Here is a 13,050-nt window from a genome sequence, read left to right as displayed (position 1 = left end):
GAAAATTTCTCAATACGCAGAGACCGTGAAGCTTCAAAACTTGCGAGACCGAGAGGTTGACCATTGCTCGGCTAGCTAAAGCACAACCGAATACTCCCCGTGAGCAAACAATCTCTTTAGCGGGGTTCAGCCCGGCTGTAGTGGAGGGGGAGATTCTATCGTTTCCTGCGGCTCGGCCGCCTTACTATCATCATGGGCAAGATTACCAAGCCTATGCAACAAAAGCACAAGGATACCTTGGTCAGTAGTAAAATCCCATCTACCGAATATGACACTGACTTGATGTGATGTGATAGTCTCCTTGGCTGAAATCTTACGTTGAAACCGCCTCGACAGTACCCCTACCCCACTTACCCCAAGAGCTTGCCAGCTTTCCCTCGAGATGGCCCTTCGGACGTGGAGATCTATACCACTGGATACCCCTTCTCAACCGATTTGATAGCATCCTCGAACATGTTTGCGCCACATACAAATTGAACGAGGGTCCTCAGACTCGTGACTTTGGGTGTGATGTGCTGCTCAACCAGGACAAGGAATCTACTTTTGGCAGTGAGAAACAATGGTCTGCGAAGGAGTTGACAGATCTGGGCTTCTCGTCAGATGGAGACAGGCAACTCGTGGAGGCAGTGCTGCGATTCACCCGTATGCTGCTGGAGCATTGTGGCAACAGAAGTATTTATGCCAGCAGCGCTCACCTGAGCGACCTTTTAAACACCACATCTCTGAGTGTTCTTATTGTCACTTTGGAAGTTGGTTCGGAACTGGCTCAGCGCTACCAAGCCTCGATCAAACGCATAGCACAACCTTCAAGGCAGATCAGCGCAGCGTTGCTAGCTAACCACTATAATATTGACCTCGACAGAGTCCAGCAGCTTGCCCTGCCCTTTGTCAAGACTCCGATCATCAGCTTATCGGACTCAGTACCATCAAACACGCCTGGAACATCCAAAGGTAAAGATCGTGCGCAAGGAGGGAATCACAAGACAGCCAACTCTATGCATGCAAACGATCTAGTTGCTCTTGCGGCTTCCGATGACAAACGCTGGACTGGCTGGGGCGATGTCAAGGTGGTTTATTACCCCCAGAATGACCAGAATGACCAGAATGCCCAGCAAGAGTCTGCTGGTGGCGAAGGTGGTCGTGCATCGGTACCATCCACGCCAACGCCGCTTCGCCGCAGTTCCACAATGACAACTCAACACCAGACCCCGAAAAGTCGAAGCAACTTGGACGACTCGTCTCCGCTTGGACCTCGGACACCTGGTACCTTGGACGAATCAGCCTCTGCTGGATCAAAAGTTTTTGAACTACCTCAGTCCGTTGTCTCCTCAGCCCCCATTTACCGGTTGATGTCATCTGCCCCCACGGACCTTCCACCAGCTTCAAAGTATGAAGTTTTCCACAAGATCAGAGTCTCTAAAGCTCTTATGGGCTCCAGCGAGTCACGCCAACAGCTGTTGGCTGTCCGTCTCCTGGCTATCAACAATCTCGCATACATTCACCCTGAAGCAACCTTCGTGGAAAAGGTACTTCGTCAAGACTCGGATGAAACCCGCAGATTTCAGCTCGTTTATCAGCTGGCTGAGCTAATCCACCCTACTGCTCACGGAAACGTTGACGTTCCGTTGTGGCTTCAAGCTGTGGCTCTTGCGTTACTCGAAGCGATCTCAAACTTCCCAGCCAGGTGCCAGGATGTATTATCTGCCCTGAACGCAAACGTCAACCATGGTATCTTGCTTTATGTCATCAGAAAAGCAGTTGCTGGAATGAAGGAGGACGACGACAGCGACAAGGGTAACCAAGTGACAGAAATAGATGAGTGGCGCAACAACCTCTTCTCCCTGACCCTTCACCTTGCCATGTCTACCAGAGTGGGAAGCGAGATGGTCTCTGCAGGCCTTATGGATATCTTGATTGAGATTTTGAACATTAGATCAGCCGTTGCACAGCGAAATCATTCCATGGTTCTTGCATTCTTGGATGGCTTGATCTGGAGTTACCAGAACGCTTTCACAGCCTTCTTCACTGCCAAGGGTCTCGATGCAGTATCTCAGCTGGTTGTGGATGCTGTTCAGGAAGCGCAGACTTTACACCAAGCAGGGCAGGGTATTCCAAAAGGTCAACAGTCGGGACAAGTGGACTACGAAATCCCCTACTACCAACAACAAACGCTCAAATGGCTTCTCAAGTTCGTTCATCACATCATGTCCAACTCGTACAGCTACGGCGGTAACTTCGACCGTTTACTCCGTAATCTCGTTGATAAGTCAGACTTCCTCGGGAAGCTGCGGGACATCATCGAAGACAAGCAGACCTTCGGATCTGTTATCTGGACGAACGCCGTCACTATTCTTAGTGACTTTATCAACAACGACCCTACGAACTTCCCGGCCATTTCCGAATCGGGGATGATCAAGACATACTTGGAAGCCATCACGAACAGGCCACTGCCAAGTGAAGTACTGGCGGAACAGAAACCATCAGACCGAGAGGGAGACAACGAACCCGGTTCCCCAGTAACCACTATGCACGAGCTTGCTGTAAATGACACACGGCCACACCCCCCTACAGAGCAAGCACTTCGCGAATCGCCTCGTGGTGGACCATTGGCAGCGGGCATCTTACCTTCGACAGATGCTATTGCGGTTGTGCCTCAGGTCCTTAGTGCCATCTCCCTCAATAATGCTGGGATGAACCTAGTAGCAGCCTCGCGGGCTTTTGAAGGCTTCTTGGAAATTTTTGAAAGTCCTGCACACGTTCGATGCATGGAGCTTGATGGAGATCTTGCCAACAACGTCGGGTCTAGCTTCGACGAGCTTGCTCGCCATCACCCGGCACTGCGATCAGCCATTGCTAACGCTGTCATTGACATGGTTGCCCGTGTGCGGTTCCTCGGAATTGAAAAAGCGAGAGAGGATGGCTGGGGTGCCCGTTTGCTACTGGTCGACGGCGGCAAGACTGTATCTTTGGACGAGGATGGTAATGTGAAGCAGAAGACACAGACCCAGGAAGCTACCGGCGATGCGGATGTGAGCATGCCTGACGCTGCCTCCGCCCCCGGCCATGACTCTCGCAACGAGGAAAACGCATCAAATCAGTCAATCACGCCTTACCTCTACGCCCTTGGATACTTCTTGAGCTCCTACATTTCAAATCAAGGGCTCAAGAGCAGCTTTGTAGAAGCTGGTGGCCTGGAGCTACTGCTTGATATCTGTGAATCACCAAGCCTGCCTACCACTTTTGGTGATACCGTTGCCTCGAGGATCCTCGGCCAGGTCGTCTGTCAACTTGTGGAATCTTTCCCCATCCGCGGTCTCCCTTCCCTTCTCAGAAGAGCCCAATCGGCGATTGACACACTGAAGCCTCTCTCCGATAAGACAGATGCTTTGCCTCCGTACTTCGCGCCTTTCCTCCTCGCCGACCTCGAAGGCCAAGAAGCTTCGGGAGCGATCAAAAATGGCACTAAGATGATCAAGGCACTGTTGAATGCACAAACCTTCATCAAGTTAATTTCGGATTGCTTTTCTACAACACGATCCAATACGCTATCGTTATATCCTGTCAATGTCTACGATTACTACCTCAAGCTGGTGAATTCGATCGGGCCTCTCCTCCGCGGAGTCCTCACGGAGGAGGCAGGAGAACTCAACATTGTCCCTCAGCACTGGTCTTTTAAGCGCCAAGCATCTGAAGGCTCGCCTATCGCAACTGGTGACCCTGATATGGGAGATAGCGCTTTGTTGCCGGACATGCTGAGCGGTACAGCCCCTGAGTTTCAACCCAAATCTGATGAGACCAAACCGAGTCGCCCTACAGAGGAAGAGCAGGCTTCCCCTCGCTACCAGAATTGTGAAACGCTCCGGCATCTGTTGCATCCTATGATACCGACGACTTTTCCTCTGTTCCAGACGCTTGGAAAGTCCTTACTTCCTCGCCGGGAGCGGGATCCTCGTGATCTTTATCAACGCCCACGACACTTGGAACTCGCAAAAGCCCTTGCGAATGCTGTTCTGGATCAGTTGAGGCCATCGGTTGCTATTGCCGAGCCCACTTCCAAGGACTTCCATTTTTGGATCATCATGCTGCATACTATCAGCGAAATGGTGATTGACCAACCCAACCCTCGTCCAAGTGATCGCTCAGCTGTTCAAATCATTTTGCCTGTTCTCCTTGCATTCAAAGAAGAGGGTGGAATGGACGTTTTAAGTTCCATGCTTAGGATATTTGCCGAAGCAGTTCGCAAGGGTCCTGATGCTGCAACAGATGAAGCCCCAAAGTCCAAGGTTGCCGCCTTCGGACTCAAGAAGGTCCTGGAATTGGTATTGGTATTGGTTAATGGCAAGTCACTTTCTGATGCTCAAAACGCATTCGGCCTCCAGCCACGCTCTGCAGACAGGTCTCCACAGATGTACCAACAGCTTGTGGTAGAGTTTAGAGCTGCAGTTCTCCCTGGAATCACTAGATTGTGGGACTCGGATTTTGTGGAAAAAGTACCACATCAGACTGTGACACGCTTGATTGACATTCTCAAGCTTATCGGTGCTGCCGAACATGAATCCGTCTCGTCAAGGGATAAACCAGCCTTCCGCCTCTTCAATTATGCGGATGTCCGATTTGACTGGCGGCCTTGTCAAGTCACTATTAACGGACTGCTTGCCAAAGGTTACGATGCTGACCTTGTGCATGAAGCAGTCTTCAGGGCTAATGGCAATGCAAGCTCTGCAGAGATCTACTGTGCAGCCCATCAAGCCGGGCTCGCGGGCGCACGCAACCCTATTCCAGCACCGGACTCTGACACCTCTGTCTTGGAAGCCTCAGGCACCAATGAATCAGAGACAGCACACGCAGGCACCAGTGAATCAGAGGCACACGCAGGCGCCAGTGAATCAGAGACCGCAAATGTGGAGACGGACCGCATGTCCCTTGATGTTCCAGATCTTGCAGATAGACTCCTCGGAGAGGCACTAGGTGAGGTAATTGATCATCCACCTCAGAATGCAGATGGCATTCGCGAGCCCCCGAGTGTGAGGACCGAGACACCAGCAACTGCGGTAGATTCGCACATTAAGGACAGTGAGCCCCCTGTTGCTACAAAGGAAGATGTCGACAAGTATAGGGCCGAACTGCGAGCGAACCTGATCGATAGGTGCCTTGATGTTGTTCGTGCTCATCCTGAAACAGCGATCGAGGTGTCTGAGCTTATTCGAACAATGGTTCTGAAGCAGCAGTCTCCTAATGACACTGACGACGAGATCGGTCAGACCCTAACTTTGGCATTGTCTTCATTGGCTCAAAGCGAGGAAGAAGACAAGCTGCGCAATGGGAAGTGTATCGCGGCCTATGCCCATTTGCTAGCACTACTCCTACAGGATGAGCGCTTCTTCGTCAACAGCATAGAGAGTCTGGGGGATCACATTGACGAATATATTGGCTTTTTGAAGGTTCCGCCTTCGAGTGAAGAGATGCCACCTTGGATCCCCTACATTCTTCTCGTTATCGAGACGCTGCTTCGCCATGATGAGCGTCCCATTGCCGCTCAGTGGAAAGCACCGAAATCGTTGCAAGAGGCCGTTTCAGAACCCATTATTGAAACGCAGGCTCCCATCGTTGTTGAGCAGGATCGAGCACACCTTTTGGAATTTGTACTCGAAATGCTTCCACGCATAGGAAAGGAAGAAACCCTCGCCATTGCATCGCTCCGAATCCTTGTCATCTTGACACGCAGCCGACACTTTGCGAAGCTTGTTGGAGACAAAAAGAACCTGCAACGGTTGTTTCTTATGGCAAAGCAACTGTCGGGCTCTGGTTCTGAAAGGTTCAAACAAAGCAAACTTACTGCGCACATCATGACTGTCCTACGCCATATTGTGGAAGACGAAGAGACCATCAAGCAGATCATGCGTGCTGAGATCAAGATCGCCTTCCCTGCACTTCAAAGAACAACGCGTGGCCATCCTGACGTTCAGGCCTATTTGAGGACCATGTCACCCATTGCTCTTCGTGCTCCAGACCTATTTGTTGAGGTTTCTCATGAGATGCTTCGCTTTACTAGATGGGCGTCGCCTTCGAACGACAACTCCCGGACTCAATCCCTTGAATTGAAAGAGGAACCCACTGAATCTGGTGCCGACAAAACCAATGACGATATGCAGAAGGAAGCAGAACAAGACATCAAACAGTCTACGGAGCCCGCAGACAAGGAGATGGTGGATGCACCGAAGCCACATGAAAGCAAACGACCCGTCGTTGAAAACCCTGACGGTGTCATTCACTTCCTTCTGTGCGAGCTACTCAACTATCGCGAGGTCGACGACAAAGAAGTGCCAGTAGCCGAGAAGGACTCCAATCCCGACCCTGTGTCTAGTTCAGAAGATCCTTCTCTATCTTCCAAGGACAACAATGCAGCAGATGCAAAAGACAAGAAACCAGCCAAACCCGTCTTCAAATCCGAAGAGCACCCTATATTTATCTATCGTTGCTTTTTACTCAACTGCTTGGCTGAGCTTCTACAAAGCTACAACAGAACAAAGATGGAATTCATCAATTTCAAGCGAAATGCCCCGCTGACCACAAGCACCCCAATCAAGCCTCGGTCATCAGTCCTCAACTATCTGATATACGATTTGCTTTGCCAAGGTAATTTGAGCGGAACATCTGATAGTATCGCTGGGAAGAAGAAGGCCGCAACTTCTGCGCAGACTCAAAAGGTCTTGGTCGCGCTTGTTTCTAAGACAAGTGAGAAGGCGATCGATCGTGGGAAAGATAAGTTTGCCTATGACGATGAACCCGATCTCCTCTTTGCACGCAAGTTTGTTCTTGACACTATGCTGAAGGCCTATGAAAGAGCACCTTTCTCTGATGACCCTCTGGAAACACGATACTCACGCATGCAATGCCTGGCTGAACTCATGAGCCACATGATTGGCGAGAAAGACAGGGACCAGGGAGCTCCTGGGCGAGGTGCCGATAACGTGCTCGCTCGGTCTCATGCTCAGCTGAGACGACTGATGTATGAGAAGGGCTATCTCGAAAAACTAACATCTTCCGTTGCCGAGATCAACCTAAACTATCCCAATGTCAAACGTGCAATCAAGTATATCCTGCGCGTGCTGAGGGTTCTGACTGAGACGGCTAAAGAGCTCAGTCACTCAAATATATTGTCCTCGGATTCTTTGTCGGATACTGCAGAAGATGATCTTGGTTCGACCTCTTCGCTCTCGGATCTTGACGATCGCGAAGAGACTCCAGATCTGTATCGTAACTCTGCCCTTGGAATGCTTGAGCCTCGCGGCGAAGATGACGAGTCTGATGATGACGAAGGGGATGACGATGACGAGGACATGTATGGGGACGAATACGATGATGAGATGGAATACGGTGACGACGACATTTCAGATGAAGACGACAACATCAGTGATGAGGACGAAGAGCTCGGCGGCATGGGCCCAATCGAAGGGTTGCATGGCGATTCAGGTGTCGTTGAAGTTATCATGGACGAGGACGATGATGATGACGACAGCGATGAAGAAATTGATGATGACGACGAAGTGGAATCCGCAGATATGGAAGACGTCGAAGATCAAGTGGAAATCGTCGATGAAGATGGAAATCCTCTTGATGATGATGGGAACTCAGACTGGGAGAGCGCTAGCCACGACGACGATGACGAGGACGAAGATCAGGAGGAAGATGAAATGGAATTCGAGGGACATGTCCACCACGAACACATGCCAGGCGACATTCTCGATGGTATGGCTCGAGCCATGATGGGAGAAGGTGAAGTTTACGACCCCAACATGATGGAAGCACTGGAGGATCACTATCTCGACGATGGTCACGACGAGGATGAAGATGAGGACGACGAGGAGCCGGAAGATGACGAATATCTTTACGACGACGAATATCCTCTAGATGACCAGCCTCAACCAATCCCAGCTCTCGGTTGGGACGATCTCGGAGGGGACGACGAGCGCCGACAAATGTTCATGCTGGAAAACCAGAATCGTCGACGGTTGATTGCTTCTCGAAGCGTTGATCGCCACCTCCCCAACTTTATGGTTGGCTCTCGGGAGATGCAAGGGGATTTCCGCAACTTCTTTGCACGCAACCACCAGAACAGACCCCAAAACAGTGCTGACGACGGCACCAACCCGCTTTTGAGACGGGGTGATCCGAACCGAGATGGCCCGCAACGCCCTGGGCCTCACCAATCTTTCGGCTTGCGAGTTCCTGACGCCATATTCGGCCCAGGCGGACGCAACCCAGATGGACCCATGGGGTTCTTGAGCGAAATAATGGAATTCTTACCTATCATGGGTAGGAACGGACAGCATGCATTCCATCTACAAATTACTGGTCCAGGTGGACATCGGGAGTCTAGAGAAATTGGTCCTCCTATTCGAACTTCTCGTATGGATCAAAGACGTGATTTCAACCAGGATCCAAACCAGGCTGTTTCCTTTGTCATCGAAGGCACAATGGATCGCTATCAAGAAGAAGCCAGGATGATTTTTGGTGCTAACAACGTTGCAGAAGCAGCCAAGCTTCTAAACATTGTTGTTGCCAGCCTTACACCTGCTGCGATGGAATTGGAAAGGAAACTGAAGGCTGAAGAGGCAGAACAGCAGAAGCGTGAGGAAGAGGAACGCAAGAAGCGCGAGGAGGAGGAACGCCTAGCACGTGAGGCAAGGGAGGCTGAGGAAAAGGCACAGAGAGAGAAACAGGAGGCCGAAGCCCGCGAAGCAGCCGAACGCGCGGCGTCCGAAGCCGCTGCTGTGAGCCAAGCTGCCCCTGCCGAGGTCCAAGGAGATGGCGGCGCAATGGAAGGTGTCGAATCTACTGAACCAAGCCATGCGGATCGTTCTGATCCTTCCACTCAAGGCGCTGGTGATGGACCCCGAGTTACGACTATCATCAGAGGCGAAGAAGTTGACGTTACCGAACTGGGCATCGATCCTGATTACATTGCAGCTCTGCCCGAAGAGTTCCGTGAGGAGGTGATTGCCCAAGCAATCACTGCTCGAAGATCTGAAGCTCGAGAGGAGACAAATGGCAATAACACCGAAGCCTTCCAGGAGTTTCTGGACGCCCTCCCTGAAGACTTGCGCATGGAGATTGCTCAGCAGGAGCGTCAAGATCAGCGTCGCCGTACTCGCGAAGAAAACAATCGTCAAGCATCCGCTGCCACTGGCCAAGCGGCTGTTCCAGAAATGGACACTGCAAGTATCCTTCTGACATTCCCCCCCGAGCTTCGACAACAAGTTCTATTGGACCAAGGTGAGGAGCTTATGGATCAACTCACACCAGAGATGGCAGCTCAAGCCCGCCAGCTAGCCCAACAGAATGTTCATTCCGTCATTACTGGCCGCAGCCCTCCTGTCGTCAATCCTGCTCGTCAGCCTGGACCACCAATGCCCTCTGACGGGGCAAAGGCACAGCGCCGCACAGTTGTTCAAATGCTCGACAAAGCCGGTGTCGCTACGCTGCTACGTCTGATGTTCATCACCCAGACAAAGACAATTCGAGAACATCTCTTCAACGTCTTCGCCGATGTTTGTGAAAACAAGCAGACCCGACTTGAAGTGATCAGCACTCTCCTGCAGATTCTTCAGGATGGCAGCACAGATATGGGCGCAGTGGAGCGAAGCTTCGGTCACCTTTCCCTGAAGGCACGAAGACCTAAGGAGAAGAGTCAGGAGTCCGAACAGAAAACTCCTCAGACTCTCAAGAGAAGTCTGACTGGTTTAGCCACCGGGAACACCACACAGACAAACTCTGAAACCTCACCCCTTCTGATTGTACAGCAGTGCCTTGATTTGTTGGTAGAGCTATCTGCTAAGAATCCCCATGTTCAATGGCTCTTCCTGACAGAGCATGAAGCTGTTGGCTCAAATCTCAAGCGGTCTCTGAGCCGCAAAGGCAAGGGCAAGGATTCCAAGTCACACAAATATGCCATCAACTCGTTGCTGTCACTTCTCGACCGCGATTTAGTCATGGAAAGTTCTGTAGTCATGACTCATTTGGCTGATTTGCTCAATCGAGTGACGCTGCCTCTTCAAAATCTGGAGCGACGTCGCAAGGAAGCCGAGGATGAACTGAAAGCCCTTGATGCCAAGCCAGAAGAAGAGCCCGCTACAACGGAAGATCCTGCGGGGCAGGCTTCGGCCACAGAACAAACCAAGGCAAGTAACACTGGCAAATCTTCGACGGCTGTTCAAGAGGAGGGTAAAGAAAACGTCGCCGCTGATGATAGCGCCAAGAAACAAGCGAAGAAGGATGCGATTCAAAAGAAACTTCGACAACTCCAGCCACCTGTGGTTCCTGCCCAGAACTTGACTTTGGCCGTAAGGATTTTTGTAGCTCGAGAGTGCAGCTCCAAAACGTTCCAGAACACTATCTCGACGATCAAAAATCTTTCAGCCATTCCAGAGGCCAAGGCCACGTTCGGTCAGGAGCTCGTCCACCAGGCTAGGCTCCTGAGCGAGAACATTGTAACGGATTTGGATGATCTTCTGCCCCATATCGAAAAGGCATCTTCAGGCACTGAAATTCAGGGCGTTGCTCTTGCCAAGTTCTCACCGGGAGCATCTGAACAAAACAAGCTCCTTCGTGTCTTAACAGCTCTGGATCACCTGTTTGACACCAAGAAGAAGAGCGACGAAGCTGAATCGAACAAGGACAAGGACGAAAGACACGATCTAGTCACCTCCCTTTACCACAACTCGACTTTCTCTGCCATGTGGGAGAAGTTGAGCGCCTGCCTCAGTGCTATTCGCCAACGCGAAAACATGCTCAGCGTGGCGACAATTCTATTGCCGTTGATTGAGTCTCTGATGGTCGTCTGCAAGAACACCACTACCAACGATGACCCCTCGCAACAGAAAGAAATGGTCTTATCAAGCCCACCGCCAGAGTCTCGTACGGCTAGTCTCTTCTTCAGCTTTACTGAGGACCACCGCCGCATCCTCAATGAACTTGTTAGAAGCAATCCCAAGCTTATGTCCGGCACATTTGCTCTTCTTGTCAAGAACCCCAAGGTTCTGGAGTTTGATAACAAGCGCAACTACTTCAACCGTAGCGTTCACTCACGATCTGGTAACCAGAGTCGACCAAGCTACCCTGCCTTGCAACTTTCCGTCCGCCGAGAACAAGTTTTCCTTGACTCTTTCAAGCACTTGTACTTCAAATCTGGCGACGAGATGAAGTTTGGTAAGCTCAACATCCGATTCCATGGGGAGGAGGGTGTCGATGCTGGAGGTGTCACTCGTGAGTGGTTCCAGGTGTTATCCCGGCAGATGTTCGACGCCAACTACGCGCTTTTCACACCTGTGTCCTCAGACCGCACTACTTTCCACCCAAACAAATTAAGTGGCATCAATGATGAGCATCTGTTGTTCTTCAAATTCATTGGACGCATCATCGGTAAGGCATTGTACGAAGGTCGTGTTCTTGACTGTTACTTCAGCCGTGCTGTGTACAAGCGAATTCTTGGCAAATCTGTTTCAGTCAAGGATATGGAGTCGTTCGATCCGGACTATTACAAGTCTCTGTGCTGGATGCTGGACAATGATATCACAGATATCATCACCGAGACCTTCTCAGTTGAGGATGATGAGTTTGGTGTTACCACTGTTGTAGATCTCATTCCCAACGGTCGAGAGATCGCAGTTACTGAAGAAAACAAGCACGATTATGTTCGCTTGGTGGTTGAGCACAAGCTGCTGTCTTCGGTCAAGGAGCAAATGTCCCATTTCCTTCAAGGTATGCAAATCCTGCACAATACTACAGATGATTCGCTAACACTGTTATAGGCTTCCACGACATTATCCCGGCAGAGCTGATCTCTATCTTCAACGAGCAAGAGCTGGAACTTTTGATTTCCGGTCTGCCAGATATCGATATTGACGACTGGAAGAGCAACACAGAATACCACAACTATACTCCATCGTCACAGCAGATTCAGTGGTTCTGGCGAGCTCTGAGGTCTTTTGACAAGGAGGAACGCGCGAAAATGCTTCAGTTCGTTACAGGAACCAGCAAGGTTCCCCTCAATGGCTTCAAGGACCTTGAAGGTATGAACGGCGTCAATCGATTCAATATCCATCGTGATTATGGCAACAAAGACCGACTGCCATCTTCGCACACCTGTTTCAATCGTGAGTCAATCTTGAAGAGCATCATAAGAGAACGTAGCTGACCAGATCTAGAACTTGACCTTCCAGAGTACGAGAGCTACGATCATCTGCGCTCCCAGATCATGAAGGCCATCACAGCAGGAAGCGAATATTTCGGATTCGCGTAATTTCGTCATTTATGTATGCATTGAAGGCGTGTGTGGGGATGAAGCAATAGACGGGGAGATGAACGAAAAGGGATGACAGTTTAATATCGTTTTTTCTTTTGGGAATGTGTTTTATTAGCATTGGGGGGTTGTGCCCCGAGATTCTGATCTTAGCCTCGCGTTGCAACATCCTCAAGTATGACGGTGGGCCTTGGGAGAAGTGCAGGTCTCCTCTGGTTGCTGGCTTTACAGGATGGATAGCTTGCAAGAACAGGAAGTTAGGCAGAATTGCATGTATATCACATCACGCAGCTTTGACAAATAGAGATCATGAACAGCAATTGGCCGCCGAGAGCATAAGAGACGAAATGTTTTGGTCACCTTATGCCGACTTAGGCTGGGGTTTACGCTACTTTATTTCTGTACCCTAAGCCTTAGAGGACAAGGACAATTCTTCTGTCGCCCACCTGATCCCCTCCTTGTCTTTTTTATTGATACCCACCCTTCCGTTCTTGCTGGGATTCTATGTATCAACACAGGAACCGAAATAGTAGTTACATTATTGTGGCAGTTTGCATCAGCTCTTTTAGATCTGAAGCTTTTGGTAAGGGACAAAATAAGAGACGAAATAGGAGACGAAACAATGTGGCCATTTTGCGCAAGTTTAGACTGCTTATTGTTAGAAAAAGGATTTAAACCTAAGTGAGCGTTGGCTTATGCATAACATCTGTCATTCATCTCTGTTGTTCTAAAGCTAGAGATAATATTTC

General features: G+C 50.3%; 1 protein-coding gene across 1 annotated transcript; it reads left to right on the top strand.

The window, feature by feature from the left end:
* Nucleotides 1-192: 192 nt before the first annotated feature.
* FIESC28_10335 (uncharacterized protein) lies at nt 193-12,301 on the top strand (the record flags this gene model as incomplete). Its single annotated transcript, XM_031164467.1, has 4 exons — nt 193-240; nt 297-11,760; nt 11,811-12,155; nt 12,207-12,301. 4 exons carry the CDS (start codon nt 193-195, stop codon nt 12,299-12,301), a joined length of 11,952 nt encoding a protein of 3,983 aa, XP_031011419.1.
* Nucleotides 12,302-13,050: the final 749 nt, after the last annotated feature.

The sequence above is a fragment of the Fusarium coffeatum genome, assembly GCF_003316985.1.
Source record: "Fusarium coffeatum strain FIESC_28 chromosome Unknown BRIP53273_contig_302, whole genome shotgun sequence".
Lineage (NCBI taxonomy): Eukaryota > Fungi > Ascomycota > Sordariomycetes > Hypocreales > Nectriaceae > Fusarium > Fusarium coffeatum.
The sequence above is the reverse complement of the archived record's forward strand: the minus strand, read 5'-3'. Positions and strand labels throughout refer to the sequence as shown.